Genomic DNA, 19,641 nt, shown 5'->3' on the forward strand with positions numbered 1-19,641 from the left:
CCCACATCAAAAGGACTCAGCTTACGTGATATGGACGCCTCCTGGAAGCCTCCCCGAGGAGGAGCTGTGAGCATGGCCAACTGGGAGAAGACCCTAGGGCAGACCCAGGACACACTGGAGAGATTATATCTCTCAGCTGACCTGGGAGCACTTGGCTGTCTCCCCAGAGGAGCTGGAGGAGGTGACTGAGGAGAGGGAGGTCTGGACATCTCTGCTTAGACTGCTGCCCCCATGACCCGGATAAGCGGTGGACGATGGGTGGATGGATGGATGGATGGATGGGTGGCATTTCTGCATTGTCATTATTCTAAATGTACATTTTCACCACATTATCCAATTTATTGGACTCTGTTTATCATATATAGTGTCACATTGTAATTCTGTTGATGAACACAGAATACAATTATATTTAATCTGGAATGGTAAAGTTTAACACTCAGCTAACACGGCATGCGGGTAAATTCTGAATCCGAGAAGAATCCGGACATCTGCTTTATTGTATGCAATTTTATGTAATCATTATCCAGCCCCTGACAGTTCAGCATGGAGACTGAACTGGAGAAAAACAGACACTGAAATAGCAAAAGAACATTGTTAAAACTGGAGGGCTGTCACACAGATTACATACAAATAAACAGAATTTCATCATGTTTACTTCATCACACCTCACAGCTTAATCTGGTGCTTTTTAATAACCCGACTCCAGGACCGAACTAGACAACATAAGTCTGTGAAATTTCATTTCACCGAGTGGAAACGAGTTTCTTCGGGAAACTCAGGAATTCTCACAAAGTTTTTGTTTCATGTCTTTCAAATATGAAATTTGACGGCATGTGTTCATTTGTTGAAAATAACTGTTTTCTCTGGATTATTCTCTCAGCAAATGTTTTTAAGATTCAAATAACTTTGATTCATTTGGGTTGAAATGGGCTATATGGAGTTGCGCCATCTAGTGGCTGGACGGGGGGGTTACCAGTATGCAGTGAGAGTGGGGCTATGCTGCCAGGCTGATGTGGTGCCCAGCCTCACACTCCTTACTTTATGCCCCAAATTATTTGTTTGCTTGTTTATTTATTTATTTAACAGGGACAATGGACAGTTAGTAAATGTCCAGAGTAAGAGAGAAAGTTGTTTCATCGGCAGTAAATTTGACAAAATAATGTACAGCAGTGTCCAGTCATAAACCTCATAAGACACAACACATAAAAGTGTGCTATCCTTAATATCTTATACAAACTAATGGTCACATGATTGATTTCAGTCATATTTTTAGTTGTAATTCAGTTCAATTCAATTCAGAAATGCAGCTTTGTCTGACACTGCTGGGGACAGAGTTCCAAATGTTTGTAGCTCTAATGGAAAACAACGACCAACCAAATTCCGAGCACCTGCACTGCACTTACCCTTGGCGAGGGACTTGTTTGCCTGATGTTATCTGAGTATAGTAAAACAAATTCTTTCAAAGGACGGGGGGTAGCTTACGAAAAATTTTGCACATTAAACACATATTTGCACTACTGACAAAATAAAAATCTAAAGGTTATACTTAGAAATATAATGAGAGTGATGACAGCTAACTGGTTTTTGTACAGGACTGTCAGGGTGTATTAATATAAACTGAACATCGGCTTCAGAAGGCTTTTTCCCCACCTGGGACCATGCGGTGATACAGCTTGACAAATTTGCAAAAACCATAGAATCTATGTACAACTTGGCAGCATCTGTTGATAATCGATTCCTAAAAAATTAAAAATGTCTAAGGTTCAGTTTAGCCGTACTAATTACCTTTTCCACTTGCTTTTCAAAGGTCAGGTGTAGATCAATAGCTATCCCAAGGTGTTTAATATCTAAAACAATCTGCAGCTTTTCACTCTTAGCAAAGATATCAGGATGATGTTCTTCCATCTTGCTGATTAAGAAATCCATGCATGCAGTCTGGCTAATATTTAGAGTAAGACAAGCCTGCTTAAGCCAGTCAGAGATACTAGACATGGCTGCTGTTAATGTTTGCAACACAAACTGTCTTGTTCTAGTATGTATATAAATAACAGTGTCATCTGCAAATGTCTGGGTCACTACCTAAGGGAAAGCAGTAGGTAGGTCATTAACATATACGCTAAAGAGCACGGGTCCCAGGACAGACCCCTGTGGGACACCAGTAGTTTAGTGAATTAATGAAGAGAGCTCTGTACAGGTACATTGCCTCCTCACTGATAAATATAACTCTATCCATGTCACAGTATTTTCAGAGAAGTTAAAATGTGATGTTCGAAAGGTAGCCAGTTTGAAACAAGCAAAAGTTAAAATGCTTTATCTTGGCTATAGTTCAAATTCCACAATTGTTTGACGATGGTACCAAAGATGAATGTCCCTCTAAACCGGAGCAATTACCTTGATTGGAGATGGTCTCAGCCAGCATCCACTGAGCAATGCCGGCTGCTAGATCGGACCTTGGATTTTTCTGCATCTCCAGCACACACTCCAGGGCGGGGCGGGGGGCAGCCATTGGATAAATCGAGAACTTTCGTTGAGGTTGCTAAGATCTTTCTCTCATTGTGTTGGTTTCACTTGCCGTGCTCAGCTGCTTTGTAAGGTGTTAGAGCATGAAAGTAGCTGCTTGATGAGTTGCAAGTAACAAATGGCTTTGTTTCAGTCGTCTTCACTAGTTCATTAATCCAGCAGCCATGTACCAAAAGGGCCAGGAGAGCAGCCATGCAGCCAAAAAGTACAGTTTTCTACATAATATTGTTAAATGATGGCCAGTGTTTGGCTCTACCATTACAAATGAAGCCATGGAAATGAAGCTGATTTTGTGAGTGTGAATAAAATAGTTGTGAAGTTGGCGAGGGGGTCCGCAGGTCCTGGCTCTCCGTCAGACAGCGTCTGCCATCCATGACACTCTAACTCTAGCTAACTAGTTAATTACAGGTCATTACTTTCAATGGCTGAGTAAAGAAACGCGAGAAAATGACCAGCCCAGTATAGGATAATGAAGCTAGTAATTATGTGCAGGTTAACTAAGACGTCATCAGAGAGTGTCAGAGCAGCCCATCGGTCGCAGGTCATCATGACGCGATGCCACACATATCAACATGGGACCTTGATGTGTGAAGCACAGACTGGGACAGTGAACTGTAGTGACCTTGCAGGGTAGCAGGGAGGGGCAGCCGGCAGACAGGACAGGGCCGCGGTTCTCTGTCAGCTCCGGTCCACACTGCTGCAGCGCCCACATGGGGCTCGAACCCACCACTATGCTGTCGGTACGTGTCTTCCATCTATAACGTTACTGAGTGATAATCCAATGAAGAAGAACCTGACCTGGAGGTGAAAGTGGGGCTTCCATTTCTCACACATCTGCTGGACCGGGTATTAAACCTGACTGATCTCAGAGCAGTTCAGCTCTGCCCTGATTCAGAGGCCCCTTCCCTTTTCTAAAGCCCCCCCCCCACCCCCAACCCACCCGCAAGCAACTGCCGCCCCTTCTTTTGGGCTGCCAGCCCAGTTTTGAGCAATGCAACTATTATATAAATCAAACTCAACGTAATTAATAATTGAGTTTCATAAGAGTTCTCCAGGCTTAAAGCACATCAAATTAAATCTTCGGCACTCGGAGTACTATGCAGGCTACCCCTCCAGTAGATGATGGCATGTTCCACTTTGGCCTCGTCCCCCTTCCTTTCTGTTTGACATGGCATGGCCCAAACGCTTCAGACTTCAACATGCAATCCGTGAGTTAGGTGACATTAAAATATTACTTTCAATGATGTAAACAGTTTACATGAATCAACAATATACAAATTAGTAAATGATACCATTTCTCTGCATCTTCCATAGATCTGGGCGATATCTAAAAAAATTAATATGCGATATTTAATTTTCCAGAATATCAGGATGGTCAATAATATTGAGTTGTGCCCCCCCGCGCACACACAAACGCACACACACGCACAGACACGCACACACACACACACACACACAAACGCGCGCACCAGTGTCTAATTCCATAAAGGCCAGGTGCGATCGACACTTGCAGAATAAATGAGGGCTTACAAATTATTGTCTACTATATATTCAATAAAACTCCAGTGTAAATTCTAATAAAAATGTAATAGATCATACTAACAAACTTGCTCATCTGAAAGATTGTTTTTGTGTTGCAATCCCTTAAAATTTTCATGCCAGTCACTTAACACCCCATACAAAACTTTCTACACCCCCCCACCCAGACGCAGCCGACCTTGGCTTTGTGCTGCTGATGGAATTTTGCCCTCAGGGATAAATAGGTGGAGGCCCTACTTATGAGTATATAACTCACAAGCAAGAAAGCGCGGTAACATCACATACATTAAGACGGCAGTTAACTTCACGGTCAAGGGAGCCCATTCCGGGGGTCCTAAAACAGTGCGCCTCCTACAGGACTCTCCTGCCTCGTGTTTGACTTCCCATGAGCTTGTGGGATTATCAGGTGCAGGGGAAATCACCGTGGGAGGTTCCCAAAATGAAGCTCTCCTCTGAAGAGCTGAGGCTTACAGCTACCTGCTGACTTCAGAATTACCGGCAGAGAGGAAACATGAAGAAAGGGAGAGGTGCAGAGAGCTGGCGTTTGAAGTGATCCCGAAATGAGACATGAAAGAGGCCCAGAGGAGCAGAGAATGGACATCCTGAGCCCTGAGTGGAAAACATCATCATTTATCAGGGAGAGATAGCAGAGCTGTGTGTGATGCACGGCGCCGAAGGCCGTGTTTACCTGCAGCTCAGCAGGCTTCCCGGGGTCACAGATCTTACCAACCGAAGCAGCAGTGAGGAGCTCCAGCTCAGTACTCCAGTTACGAGTTAAAATGCTTAATTCATAACTCAAACACTGGCTCAGGTGACTATCGGAATAATTACTCTAACGAAGCTAGAGCAGATAGTGAAGATGGGCACTCCTTGCAGACCTCAACCCTGAATCAGAATAGACAGGCTGCAGAAACGGGAGGCGACAATCACAGGGCCAGATATCAATGGAAGTGTCTTACCTCGCAGTCTCTGGAGCCTGAGATGGTGTAGGCACAGGGTCCCGACCCGTTCACCAGCACGTCCATGGTCTCGGAGCTCGGGCCGGGCTTGTAATCCACGAAGTACTCCTGCAGGGGCGAGGCGAGTGGTCGCTCCGTCTCCGGCGCCCTCCTGCGGTGCCGGCGAGCCGAGTGCTCTTGGAGCTGCCTCACGCTGCCAGGATAGCGCCTCCAGGACACGTAGATGACCAGTAGGATCATGGCCACCGACAGGAAGAGGGCCACGCTGCCCGCGATGATCTTGTGGAAGGAGACATGCTCGAATTCCAGGTCTGGGAGCGAGGGGGTAACTTGTGAGGGTGTGGGGCTGGGAGCAGCCCCACGCGCTGGCCCCCCCACCCCTCCGGGCGGTGAGGGAGGAGCCACGTGCTCTGGTCGGATGACCATGGTGGACACGACGGGAGCAGCGGTGGAAGGGGCGGGCGTGGCCCTACATATGCCACGCTTCTCCACCATGTCCATCACCTTCTCTCCCTGGGCCTCCTTGGGGGCAGCACAGATCATGGTGGTCTCCTTGTTGCCCCGGAACCCCCTTAGCCAGGCCACCAGGGGGCAGACTACAGATCCACAGTCCCATACGTTGCCCGCCAGGCTGATGGTTGTCAATGAGATCCAAGCGTCCACTGTTTCCCGGGATACATTGCTCAGCTTGTTGGAGTCCAGGCTGAGGGTATGCAGGTTGGGCAGCCGCTGGTACACATCGGCCTCCAGCACCTGCAGCTCGTTGCCGGAGAGATCCAGCTTCTGCAGCGACGTCCATGTCCAGGTAAGGCCCTGGCTCATGGAACGGATGCGATTCCACTGCAGGTAGAGCGCTCGCAAGTTTGAGAACCGAGGGAAGTTCGAGAAGTTGATCTTGGAGAACTGGTTGTGCTCCAGGTGCAGCTCTGTGAGCCTCAGCAGCCCATAGAAGGCGTTGCGGCCGATGCTCCTCAGCCGGTTGTAGCCCAGGTCCAGGAACTCAAGGTTGCGGCAGTCCTGAAAGAGGCGCACGGGGAGGGTCTTCAGTGAGTTGGAGCGCAGGTGCAGGCTAAGCAGCTTGCGTAGCCCCTGGAACTGGCCTGGCTGCAGCTCCTGCAGCTTGTTGTAGGACAGATCCAGGTTGCGCAGGTTGGGCACGGCCTGGAAGGTGTTGTTGGGCAGATGCGTGATCTTGTTGGAGCTCAGGATGAGCTCCTTGAGGCGGCGCACGCCCTGGAAGGCGCGGCCGTCCACGCCGCTGATGTAGTTGTGGTCCAGGTAGAGCCAGATGAGCTGATTGAGGCCGCTGAAGTGGGCGGTGCGCAGGGCTGCCAGGCTGTTGTAGCGCAGCGACAGGCCCTGGCAGCCGCCGGACAGGCCGCGGGGCGCATCGCGGAAGCCGCCCGACTCGCAGTACACAATCTTACCGTCACAGCGACAGCTTCGGGGGCACGGCCGCTCGGCCACGCCCACCGCCAGCCAGGCCTGCACCAGCAGGGGGGCCAAGAGCCAGCGGGCTCGCCCAGGGGGGCCTGCAAACACAAGGAGGATGCCGTTTAGCTGCAGAACAGGTGCCACAAATTGCCCGCACCCCTCCACTGTCTGCCTCCCCTTTACATCTGAATCCCCCCGAATTAGCAGCCTCGGTAATTCAGGAGATGCGGTTCACATATACAAATCTGAAGGTGTTGCAATTTTCCGCTTCACGCAGACACGTTTGAGGGTTTAGTGTGACTAACCAGCCCAGGGAGGCTCCACAGAGAGAAACTCGGCTTATATGCACTCAAAAACTCCGACAACAGTTAATTGTATTTCAGTGACACACCTGTAATGCTCAAGCAAGGAATCAAAGCCTTCCTTATATCATCCCACTTGGTTGTTGTTGAACAGGGCAGGTCTGTATCTGGTGATGGCATGTGATGAGCAAAACCACATCACGACCAAGACTGTGACTGTGACTAAACGTGACTCTGACCATGGTTCTAAATGTGATTCTGACCATGACATATTAAACCGTAACTGTTTTTGTCTCTCCAGCCTGATTTCTCTGGATGATGGTAGCTGACAGCATGTGTTGATACATGCCCTTGATCACCTTCATCTCTGACATGTGACCTTTGACTCCTGGGACCTGACTGCCATATCACGTGACCTTTTGACCACTACACCATTCCTCTACACATATTCCCCTCCTTGGCAATAATTAAAGCTGAAGCCTTTAATTATCACCTGATAATTGTTCTGAGGTGTAAGTGAGGCTGCATCCAGCACCCTGCTGCGGTCGGTATGTCTTAAGGTGGACCTCAGAGCAGCAAGATTGTGATCATGATTCACCGGTAATAAAGCTGGGGGTGCGGGGGGGGGGGGGGGGGGGGTGCGGGTTAACCATGGTGATGATTCTCAGCAGGAGCTAGGACCTGCACACCAGCCCCTCCACTCATGTAGCACTGACTGATATTCAGGATATTTTGGGTTAAGGACACAGTGCCCAGTGGAGTTTTCACTGATCTTCCACTTTTAAACCACTGCACTACCTGCTGTTCTGTGAAAGCAGGGAGAAAGGCTAGGGTTACTGTCAGATGGCCATGGGGGCTAGAAGGTGAAGAGCACCATGCAGACTGAGAGTGACTCTTAGGAAATGCTGGCAAACCTTCTCAGCCTCATCTGTTGTTGCAAACGTGATGCAGAAATCGCCCACGTTCACTGACTCTGACTGACCATCCAGCAGCCCACCTGTGGGGCAGCAAAACCAAACAATAACTTCCAGCCGACAGAAAGCGGCCAGTGGAGATTTCATTCATGACAGAGAAGCCTACAGACCTAAAGACAGAGAGGACTTAATACCGCCGCATGTTACAACTAGATCACAAACTAAAAAATGGGAAAATCGGAGGAGAGGTAAAGGGAAGGAGAACAAATGTAGAATACAACCATTACATGAAGAGTACAGTCACCATATGGAGAGTACAGCCACTGCTGTGACAGTACAGACACCACACGCAGAGTACAGTCGCTGCTGTGACAGTACAGACACCACACAGAGAGTACAGTCGTTGCTGTGACAGTACAGACACCACACAGAGAGTACAGTCGCTGCTGTGACAGTACAGACACCACACAGAGAGTACAGTCGCTTCTGTGACAGTACAGACACCACACAGAGAGTACAGTCGCTGCTGTGACAGTACAGACACCACACAGAGAGTACAGTCGCTTCTGTGACAGTACAGACACCACACAGAGAGTACAGTCGCTTCTGTGACAGTACAGACACCACACAGAGAGTACAGTCGCTGCTGTGACAGTACAGACACCACACAGAGAGTACAGCCGCTGCTGTGACAGTACAGACACCACACAGAGAGTACAGTCGCTTCTGTGACAGTACAGACACCACACAGAGAGTACAGCCGCTGCTGTGACAGTACAGACACCACACAGAGAGTACAGTCGCTTCTGTGACAGTACAGACACCACACAGAGAGTACAGTCGCTGCTGTGACAGTACAGACACCACACAGAGAGTACAGTCGCTTCTGTGACAGTACAGACACCACACAGAGAGTACAGTCGCTGCTGTGACAGTACAGACACCACACAGAGAGTACAGTCGCTTCTGTGACAGTACAGACACCACACAGAGAGTACAGCCGCTGCTGTGACAGTACAGACACCACACAGAGAGTACAGTCGCTTCTGTGACAGTACAGACACCACATGGAGAGTACAGCTGCTGCTCTGACAGTACAGACACCTCACGGAGATTACAGCCACTGCTGTGACAGTATAGTCACCTCACTGAAAGTACAGCCACCACATGGGGAAAACTTTACTGCTCATAATCTGGTTCTTGTGAGACAAAACTGTGATTCTCATGTTAGCCCCATGCAGTTTAGCTTCTGTTTTGTCTTATATCTTTCTCCTAATATTCAGTAGGAAAAATACAGTAGACATAGGAGAGCCAGAGGACAGGAGTAATATTGACAAGTAGAAAATTTTGCCAAACTTGACTCGGTCGCATTAATGAGCAATAATGGAGCCAAAAGATCCACACCACTAAAGTAGGGGGCAGAGACTCAAACCCTGGTCTCTAGAGGTGTGAGGCAACAGTGCTAATCATGGCACCACACTGCAGAGCTTGGAACGTCATCCATGACAGGGCACGATACACAGGGTCAAAGCACTTCAGTGGCTGTGGCCAAATATGGCTATGAATTTGAGGATAAAGAGAAAACAAACCAGAAGACAAACTGCTGTGCTTGCAGCAGTAAATATAGCAGTTGAAGCAGTATTGAAGGAGCTGAATCAGTAATTGAAATTTTTAAAGCAGTAAAGTAAGAACGTTTATTTTTTGCTGCAGGAGCCAGGGTAAGCCTCACACAACAGAACAGAGCTGCTAACTTTGGTCAGCTGGCTGTCGTGAGGTATTCCAGACAAATCTGCACATGTATTTACATGTATGTAAGAGTTTTATTGCCTTGTAAATAGTCTGCAGGGTTTGCAAACTACCCCAACGCTTTTGATGCAGCTAATTTTAGCTTTACAGTGAAATAATATTGATTTGCGATAAGATTTCTCGTGTGAGAGACAGAGAGTGTCACGCCAGATGCGGGACAGCTGGCACCCCTGATGGAACTGATTTTCATTATTTTCTGATCGTATGGGTGCCAACTTCAATTTGACTGGGATGAGAATAGTTTGAGCTCATAACCAGTGCGCTCTAATTTCTCCAACATAGATCCATAGAAAAGTTGAGACAATTTTAAGAACTATTTTAGAGCACAATGAGATATCTTATAAAACTGAAAGGGAGACTGATATGAGATTTTGTGTCTTTTTTCGGTCGAGAAAAATGAGAGATAGGAGACATAAGCAGGGGTGGACATAGTTAAATGAAATGTTAGCTTTGATAAACCAAAGTTTAATTCAACAACGCTAAACTGATAAAGCACTATAAAAGTTAGCAGAAACTAAGCATAACTGCTAATTGTTAGCTTTCATTATATGAATTAAGCTTAGGTTTGGTTTTGGGCTCAAAATCCCTTAAAAACATACCTGGAAAGTTGAAATTCTATCTTGTTTAGCAATTTAGTTCCGCGGGCTGGAGTGATCGAGTACCTGGGAATACTTAGGACATTTCGGAATAAATTTTCTTTCAGTGATATTCCATTTGCGAAATAGAAGTGTTTTTCTCAGACGAGTCAACTGGCTCATACTGATTATTTTGCCCTCAGTGAGACCGCTTGAGGACTACAAACATGGCACCATTCTGGCAACCAGAACCCAGAAAATACTCAGATAACAAAGTTAGCTTCGCTAATTAGCAGTTAGTGGATTAGCGGTACCCTGTTCACCACTGGAAATAAGTCATACTCTCATTTTCATTTTGTACAGATCCTATAGTTGCCTAGGAGAATTAAACAAAACAATTTAGAGATCTCATTTCTGATTTTATTTTCACCAGGACTGCACAGACGGTACCGCTTTAAGAGTAAAGCTGCCCCACAGAGGGTACTACTACTGCACAGAGAATACAACCGCTACAAAAAAGTACAGACACTACACAAGGAGCACAGCCGCTGCATGGAGAGTACTGTTACAGCTCAGAGAGTAATGTACCATTATCATTTCTAAAACGCTTCAATTCATCATAAATGTTTTCCTTTAATATCACGTAATATAATTATATGATTAGTTCAGATTTTCACAAAACAAAAAAAGGTGGTTTTACACTGTGCAGAGTTTGAGGGGATACTACAGGGGCGGGAGCGTCTGACGTCCGCTATTCCGGACCCTCACAATAAGCAGAACCACTGTAAGTGTCTATTCGTGTTTACTAAGTTATCATTGGTACAGAGGGGATTTTAATATGTTTTGTCATTGTAGCTGCTAAATACACTCATTATTAAAGACATAAAGTTGCCTGCCTGAATAAATTAGAATCTCCATTGAATACGTTTTTGAGGAAATGTTTTGGCTAAAATCTGGGCTTATTCGATGTGGATTGACAATGCCGGCGTCTGTTCGAGAACATTGGGTTTGTTGGGACCAGTGTTGTTGTCGTAAACTAAAACTGAAATGAAAATGGACACTAAATAAAATAAAATAATTAAAAAGAAACTGAAATAAAAATGAAAACTATATTTACAAAAAAAAATGTCGGACTTTAAGCAGCAAAATGCAGCGCCACACCGCCATCGTTCATCTCCTCTTTTCTGAAGGTGCTGTGCTTTCTGAGCTGCACCTTTCTTGGCTTCAGTGCTTATGGCTTCCATGATCTACCAAAACAGTTACACGAGACTTTAATAAAGATACGGCAAATTTATACAGAAAATTGTGGGTGAAAATAATGTTCATATAGTGCCGAAAAACCGACGTCCATTAGGTAAAGCCCTACAATAACATAAAATTAACTTAAAGGGTCTATTTGATTTTCTGGAGGAAAACTAATCGTTTAGATTAATCGACCAATTGGTAACATAGTCGATAAATTAATCCACAGAAAAATAGTCATTAGTGGCAGCCCTAGAGTACAGCTGCCACAAAGAGAGTACCCTGCGTCTGACAGAGTATTGGAGCGACACAGAAAGTTCAGCTGTCCCAAGGACAGTACTGCTTCTACAAAGAGATTGCAGCCATACAATAGAGTTCAGCTGCCTGAGGAAGAGTACTGCCACTGCTCAGAGTGTACATCCACCACATGGAAAGTACAGCTCCCCGACGCAGATTACAGCCATCGTTCAGAGTGTACATCCACCACATGGAAAGTACAGCTCCCCGACGCAGATTACAGCCATCGTTCAGAGAGTACAGCCACCACATGGAGAGTACACCAGCTTTACAGAGAGTACAGCCAATGCACAGAGATTACAGCCACCACTGAGAGTACAGCTGCCACTTTGAGAGTATAGACACCACATGGAGAGTACAACACCCCTCAGAAAGTACAGCCACTACACAGAGAGTACAGCCGTCGCACAAAGAGTACAGCTTCCGGTCTGAGAGTATAGTCATCACCCGGAAAGTACAGTTGCTGCTCCGAGAGAATAGCCACCACATGGAGAGTACAACCACTCCTCAGAAATGGTTGAGAGAGAGTACAGCTCTCTCTGCATAGAGAGTACAGCTCTCCCAGGGAGAGTGCCGCCACTGCACAGAGAGTACAGCTATCCCAGGGAGAGTGCCGCCACTGCACAGAGAGTACAGCTATCCCAGGGAGAGTGCCGCCACTGTACAGAGAGTACAGCTATCCAAGGAAGAGTGCTGCCACTGCACAGAGAGTAGAGCTATCCCAGGGCGAGGGGCGCCACTGCACAGAGAGTAACGCTATCCCAGGGAGAGGGCAGTCACTGCACAGAGAGTACAGCTATCCCAGGGAAAGTGCCGCCACTGCACAGAGAGTACAGCTATCCCAGGGCGAGGGGCGCCACTGCACAGAGAGTACAGCTATCCCAGGGAGAGTGCCGTCACTGCACAGAGAGTAGAGCTATCCCAGGGCGAGGGGCGCCACTGCACAGAGAGTACAGCTATCCCAGGGAGAGGGCCGTCACTGCACAGAGAGTACAGCTATCCCAGGGAAAGTGCCGCCACTGCACAGAGAGTACAACTATCCCAGGGAGAGGGCTGTCACTGCACAGAGAGTACAGCGATCCCAGGGAGAGTGCCGCCACTGCACAGAGAGTACAGCTATCCCAGGGAAAGTGCCGCCACTGCAGAGAGAGTACAGCTATCCCAGGGCGAGGGGCGCCACTGCACAGAGAGTACAGCTATCCCAGGGAGAGTGCCGTCACTGCACAGAGAGTAGAGCTATCCCAGGGCGAGGGGCGCCACTGGACAGAGAGTACAGCTATCCCAGGGAGAGGGCCGTCACTGCACAGAGAGTACAGCTATCCCAGGGAAAGTGCCGCCACTGCACAGAGAGTACAACTATCCCAGGGAGAGGGCTGTCACTGCACAGAGAGTACAGCTATCCCAGGGAAAGTGCCGCCACTGCACAGAGAGTACAGCTATCCCAGTGAGAGTGACTCCACTACACAGAGAGTACAGCTATCCCAGGGAGAGTGCCGCCACTGCACAGAGAGTACAGCTATCCCAGGGAGAGGGCCGCCACTGCACAGAGTACAGCTATCCCAGGGAAAGGCTTGGTCAGGGGGGTAAAATGTGGCTGCAGGGTAAAAGCAAAGGAAATTGGACTACTCCACACCAATAATCTGTTGTGGGGGTAGTGGAGATTTAACTTTTCTTTTCCTTAATGTTGGGATTTATTTTTTATTATAATGATATTGATTTGGTTGAGTAGTGGGGATGTATTTTGCTGGACATTTGGTTTATTTATTGTTTAATTATTTAGTTAATTGTTTAATATCTGTTTCCCCTTTGTATATATACATACCTGTGTCATTTTCTGAGGTACTGAGTTGTTAGTTGAGTTTTCTTGTGTCAGCTTAAGTTTACTTTTGATCCTTTTAGTTTGTTTGAACTAAAGTTTATTTTTGTTGTGGTTTTTTTTGTAAATATTTGTAATATTTGTAAATATTCATATCTCTGTACACTTGCATTTGCTGGAGATGACAATAAAGTTGACTTTGACTAATAAAACATTACAATTTTTTTTTGTCACAATTTTTTTCTGTTACAAACCTTCCTGTGTCCTCGAGCCCAGCCTGCTTGGCTCCTCACAGAGTATAGCCACTCCACAGAGAATACAGCTGCTCCACAGAGGGTACTGCCACTGCTTTGAGAGTATAGCCACTCCACAGAGAATACAGCTGCTCCACAGAGGGTACTGCCACTGCTTTGAGAGTATAGCCACTCCACAGAGAATACAGCTGCTCCACAGAGGGTACTGCCACTGCTTTGAGAGTATAGCCACTCCACAGAGAATACAGCTGCTCCACAGAGGGTACTGCCACTGCTTTGAGAGTATAGCCACTCCACAGAGAATACAGCTGCTCCACAGAGGGTACTGCCACTGCTTTGAGAGTATAGCCACTCCACAGAGAATACAGCTGCTCCACAGAGGGTACTGCCACTGCTTTGAGAGTATAGCCACTCCACAGAGAATATAGTTCTCACTCTGAGAGTACAACATCTCACGGAAAGTACAGCTGCTGCAGAGAGATTACAACTGTTGCTAAGAGTACAGCAGCCCCACAGGGAGGACAACTGTTACTCTGATAGTACAGCCACTGCACAGAGAGTACAGTTGCCACACTGCACAACTGCCCCAGGGAGAGTACTGCCACCACATGGAGAGTACAGCTACTGCATGGACAGTAGAGCTGCTGATCTGAATGTACAGCCACTGCAGGGAGGATACAGTCATCGCACAGGGAGTACATCCACAGGACATGGCCACTCGGAGGGTCGACCAAGAGACTAAACACTTACGCTTAGTCACCATGGCAAAACGCACACCTCCTCCACAAAGGGAGGCAGTGACAGGCTGCACGCATAAGGAGGTGTGATGTGGGTGTGGCACCGGTCACAGACATTCTGTGCTCAATAGCATGTTCACCCGTTTAATGCATGTACATCACAACATACCCTGAGAAAAGCACAAACAAGGAATAACAGGCCAAGGAGCAGGAAGAAGGATTTATGAGGCAACCTAGATAAAAGCCTGAGTGGGTGTGAAAAGATGAATGTGAAAGCAGAAATACCCAGTACCTGTATGTCTTTTTGGGGAGTAGAGTGACAGCGAGCGCAGCGCATGCTGGGAGTTACGACAAAGAGACCTGAGTCTGCTCAGAGGGAGGTGGTTCGTACTGGACCTACGTATACTGCACACCTGCAGTGTCCGAATGTGCAGGATAGGAGAGACAAGGAGAATGGGGGGCTTTAGGGGGATGGACAAGTTGTCTGAGGGTTTAAAACACAGGAACTTACTGAGAGGGTTACAGCCAAATGAGAGAACCATCAGCGACCTTAAAGCAATGGACAGGCTGGAGGTGCTGTTCTAGCTATGCCTACCCTGTGATTACAGTGCAGAGCACCACCCACTGGAAGTCCCCCAGCTGGTCTTACAGTGGCCCTGGACTTGTGCTGTATCACCCTAACACGTGAATCTGCCTGAAGCTGGCACTGGAATCACCGCGCTTTGAGTTTGAGCACTCCTAAACAATGTCATGGTGAGATGGCTTTCTCTACATCCCATAATGCCGTGTTCCTGGGCCCGCGTGCCCAATCACTCGTGCGAGCGGCTGAAACAACTTCCTGCTGTACGAGGATCCCGCATTATGCAAAGCTGAGGAGCAGATCCCATTACACTGTTCCCTCCCGCCCCCTGGCGTCTGCCCTGAAATCCTCCACTGATTCGGAGTATTTCTCACTAAATATTTGGTGTTTAAAAGCCTTCCTCAGCTTAGCACCCATAATCCCCTGGGGGCCTCGCCTGAGTCTTCCACGCAGAAGCCGGCTGCCTCGTCCTTCTGGAAACAACGAAAGTGCAGCAGCTGGCGCTGGAGGGCTTGTAAAGACTGCTCCTGGTGGACTGAAGGCAAACTGCGCTCCCAAGGAACTGGCTGAGGAAAATGTTCTATGTGCAAGGTTGGGGGATAGGTCCCAATCCTGGGTGCTGTGGTCGGAGTCGTCCCCTGAGGCTGATCTTAACCAGAAGCAAAGCTCTCACCAGCGAAAAGCTCAGATTCTCAAGTCAAGGTCTCAAGTCAGACCTTCTTTCTGCTGCTGGGAATAATATACTGAGCGGCTCTTCCCTGGTCAAGTCCGAGTCACACTGTACCCAAACAGGCCTACACTCTGGTGCACTCGAAGATCTACCCTCCCACTCACAGCCACACGGTCATGGCACCCGAATGAACAGGTGAGATCGGCCTAACTGGCCCGAGGGCTGAGGACAGAGGGCATACCCAGAAGCCTTTGCCTGGTGTCTCACAGGTAGAACACGGCATAAAGTGGGCCATGTGTGTGTGCGTGTTCACATCTCTGTGAAAATGTTCTGCTGTGTTGAGGTGTCCACACTTGGGCGCATTCAGAAAGGTTACTATGCCATTTAGGGCGGTGGTGTTTTGGTAGGTGGGTATACTGTTATACTGTATAATATGCACTTCTCCTCTGACTAATACACATTTCTGGCAGTTTTTTAGTGGGTATACAGTAAATCCATTTTTTTAAAGATGGCTATATGTCGTCTACCCACAACTACACCTCTGCTTTAGTAACGGGGTAGGGGGTATCTCCCCCCTGCAGCCAGAGCCCACGCTGGTCTCTGATGACACATCAGCCCCCCTCCCTTTCCGTCCGCGGCCGGTTAATTACTGAACAGACAGCAGCCGTTTTGCTGAATAATTAACGCTGATCGGAAAACAGCAACAAACGGTATAAACAAGCGAGCGGTAACGGGGCAGCCCGTCATCTGCGGATCCTCCGTCATCCTGCCCCTCCCGTCAAGGCGTCTTTGCTGCTGCAGTCTCCCGTCCCAACAGCGGGACACCGGAGCTACGCCAGACGCAGGCACGCATTAAGAGGTATTCTAAACGGCTCCTGCTCTTAATGCCTCTCCCGCAGACCTGAGGTGGGAGGGAGGGTCACATTCCCACAATAACCCTCACCGACAGCTCCAGCTCCCAAACAAGGCAGCCCTTTAGGGGACTCGCAATGACTAACCGATATTTAACGGGACAAAAAAAGCCAGTGAGCTTGATACTTAAATCAAGAGTCCAGGGCTCCTCGTCTGCATGAGGGCGCAGGTTGGACACACTGACCAGTAACTGGCCAAAAGTACTGGGTGAGAAAGAACCTCAAATGGACTTTAATTAAAGACGGTTTTCGCCTGAGTCCGAAACGCGACATTTATGTATTTTCCCCCTTGTTTAATTTCCTCTAAACGTTTTATTGAATTTTCAACCTTATTCTTTAAGTTAAACACTTATTCCTTGTGCATTTAAATTATTAGGTTTTATTGAAGGAGAGTTGGTAGTTTATTAAACAAATAAAGTAAATGACTCATCTTTGAAGAAGGATATTTATATAAAATATGAATTCGGATTTTCAGTTGAAAGGAAACGACAGATATACACATCAGTAACACTCACTGAATGCATAACTTGGAAAATGTTATTTTCTGGGTATGAGAATCATGTATTACTGAAATCAAAAGTGTGAAAAAAGTTAAAACTACAACGCTCTTGGTTGCAGTCACCATTAAGCAGTCCGTCCGTGAAGTTTCGAAATATATGCGTATTTATTTGTAGGTCTTTTAAATTTATGAGTCTTCATTTTGTAAATCCCATTCAAAGCGAATCTTGATGCAGAATTTTAGACTAAGACTTACACAGACATATTGTAAAATTTTATAATAGTGTATTCATTTGTTGCCTGTAATTCCGACTCTAAAACTGGCACTGCCTGACAATATTTATTGCATTTATTTAACGTTATACATGAAACACAGAAAGAACATAATAAAGTAGATCTACCGAACGTTTTCGATTACTCGAATTTTTGGGGAAATAGTCTAAGGCTTCAGCGTAAAAAGATTCTCCGTCTGAAAGAACCGAACTAAACCGTTCTTGAAGGGACGCGGCCGAGTTGTGCCCCGAAGCGATTTAAATGCTCTCCAGCGTCTTTATAATGCAATACATGCGTTTCATTGCGCGGGTTTCTGGGGAGGGGTTAGGATGTGTTTATGGTTTTAGCGCCCTGGTCGATGTCTACCGCCGTTCAGCAGTTACAGTTAGTATTAGAAGAGGCAGGATTCTGTTTTTAAATACGATTAACGAGGCAGTTGAGAGTGTGTGAGACAGTATGAGAAATTGTACTCTTCGTGTGTGTGTGTGTGTGTGTGTGTGTGAGAGAGAGAGAGAGAGAGAGAGAGAGCATTATGTTTATATTACATTGTTGAGACCAAATGTCCCCCACAATGTAATAAAAACCTGTTATTTTGAAGTTATGGGGACCATTTTTCAGATCCCCACAAATATTCGTGAATTCAATCAAAAAACAAAAAATGCCTTGTGTTTTATTTGGTTACTTATGACTGACTGGTCCCCACAAAGATAATTACAAACCTGTGTGTGTGTGTATGTGTTTGTGTTGGGGAGGGGGGGGCGTTAAAAAATTGGAGCACATTATGATTAGTTTGGGTTGGGGACCCCATATGATATGATTTCATGGGGTCCAAAATGTCTAGCAGCATCCCCGTGTGTGTGTGTGTGTGTGTGAGAGAGAGAGACAGAGAGAGAGAGAGAGTGCACATGAACAACCACGAATTACGCTAATGTAGCTGAGATCGACGCTGCAGCATTGCATGTGTGTGTGTGTGTGTGTGTGTGTGTGTGTGCGTGCGCGCGCGTGCGCGTGTCTGTGCGTCTATACTTTGCACAGCGTGGATGTGATGGAAACACACGCTTTTCTCTCTCCTCCTTTACATCATATATAACATACACATTTTCTAAATATATATCACGGAGATGACCGAAACTGCAATGTACGTTTGTTTATGAAGTATGACAGTGATGCCAAATTAAACAGGAATGCAAGAAGCAATTAAAGAGAGAATAACAACAACAAAATGTCAAAAAAAAAAAAATTAAAAAATAAATCCACACGAACGTAGAAATGATAAACGGCGAAATCTTAATGGAAAGAACAAGCGCTTTTAATGAGTTTCGTGTGTCGGTGAGAGTGTACACATCCTCCGGCGACATCACATCACTCACTGGGTAATGTTACACAGCCTGGGGCGGAGAGCAGTGGGGATGCGGGGCAGCAAAGCCACCGTGTGGGGGGACAGCGGACACACACACACACACACACACACACATTGCACACACTTTCTCATACACGCATGCACACACACTCATTCTCACTCAGTCCCACGGCAATGCATGATTCTCCAGCAACAAAAAGAAAGCAGAGGATGCACTGCCGGCTGCGCAGAGACGCGCGGAGAATCGCAAGTTGCACAAACAAACCGCTTCTCCGTCTTTACGTAAAGCAGAGGCGGTCGAGCCTGAGATAACGATGCGGTGCCAGGCGTGATGAACATAAACCCTGATTAGCATGCAGGTCCCGGATCGCTGCCCCGCTTCTGCCCGTTAGGCTGGAGCCGAGCAACAACAGGTTCGCTTGATAAGTGCCGTGAAAAATCCCCGCAACCGAGAGGGGCACAGTCAAGAGGGGGTGCCGCGCATGCCGAGACCCGGCTCACTTTCGCGCATCGCACTACTGCACCGTAACAAGTTGCCCCTGCGGACTTTTAAGTGCTATACAACGTGTGTTATATAACAAGCTTACGTTGGCGCCCGGATAAGCCCAGTACGTGTTAACAGGACATCTACAGAGCAGCACAGCACTGACACACTGACACAGACGTACCCATGTGTGCGTGTCGCTCAGCTCCGCTCCGGTGCGCGCCCCCGGGGCCCCGGATGGCACGCGCTCGAGCCCGTGCAGCCGGACCCATATCGGGGGGCGGGGGTGTGGGGCAGGGGGGTAAGGGGGTGGGGGACAGGTCAGGTCCAGGTGTCCGTCAGCCCCGCACGCCGGCTCCGCGACATGCCTCGGCCGGCATCCCGTGCAAGCGGAGCGTCTCACTTCAGCGCCGGGAGCAGGAACTAAGGCGACGAGCGGCGGATAATCCTCAAAGCGCGCATCGGTACGC

At 47.5% G+C, this 19,641-nt stretch overlaps 1 protein-coding gene across 1 annotated transcript in view; it reads right to left on the reverse strand.

Moving 5' to 3' along the window:
- LOC125746423 (leucine-rich repeat transmembrane neuronal protein 4-like) overlaps positions 1-19,416 on the reverse strand; it is a 28,745-nt gene extending 9,329 nt beyond the window's left edge. Inside the window, exons 1-2 of the mRNA XM_049020364.1 lie at positions 19,356-19,416; positions 5,019-6,550 (exon numbers count right to left, since the gene is read on the reverse strand). Coding sequence (XP_048876321.1) covers positions 5,019-6,550; positions 19,356-19,359 — 1,536 coding nt within the window. The 5' untranslated portion in view covers positions 19,360-19,416. The remainder of the gene's footprint in view (positions 1-5,018; positions 6,551-19,355) is intronic.
- Positions 19,417-19,641: the final 225 nt, after the last annotated feature.

Source organism: Brienomyrus brachyistius, chromosome 7 (assembly GCF_023856365.1).
Source record: "Brienomyrus brachyistius isolate T26 chromosome 7, BBRACH_0.4, whole genome shotgun sequence".
NCBI lineage: Eukaryota > Metazoa > Chordata > Actinopteri > Osteoglossiformes > Mormyridae > Brienomyrus > Brienomyrus brachyistius.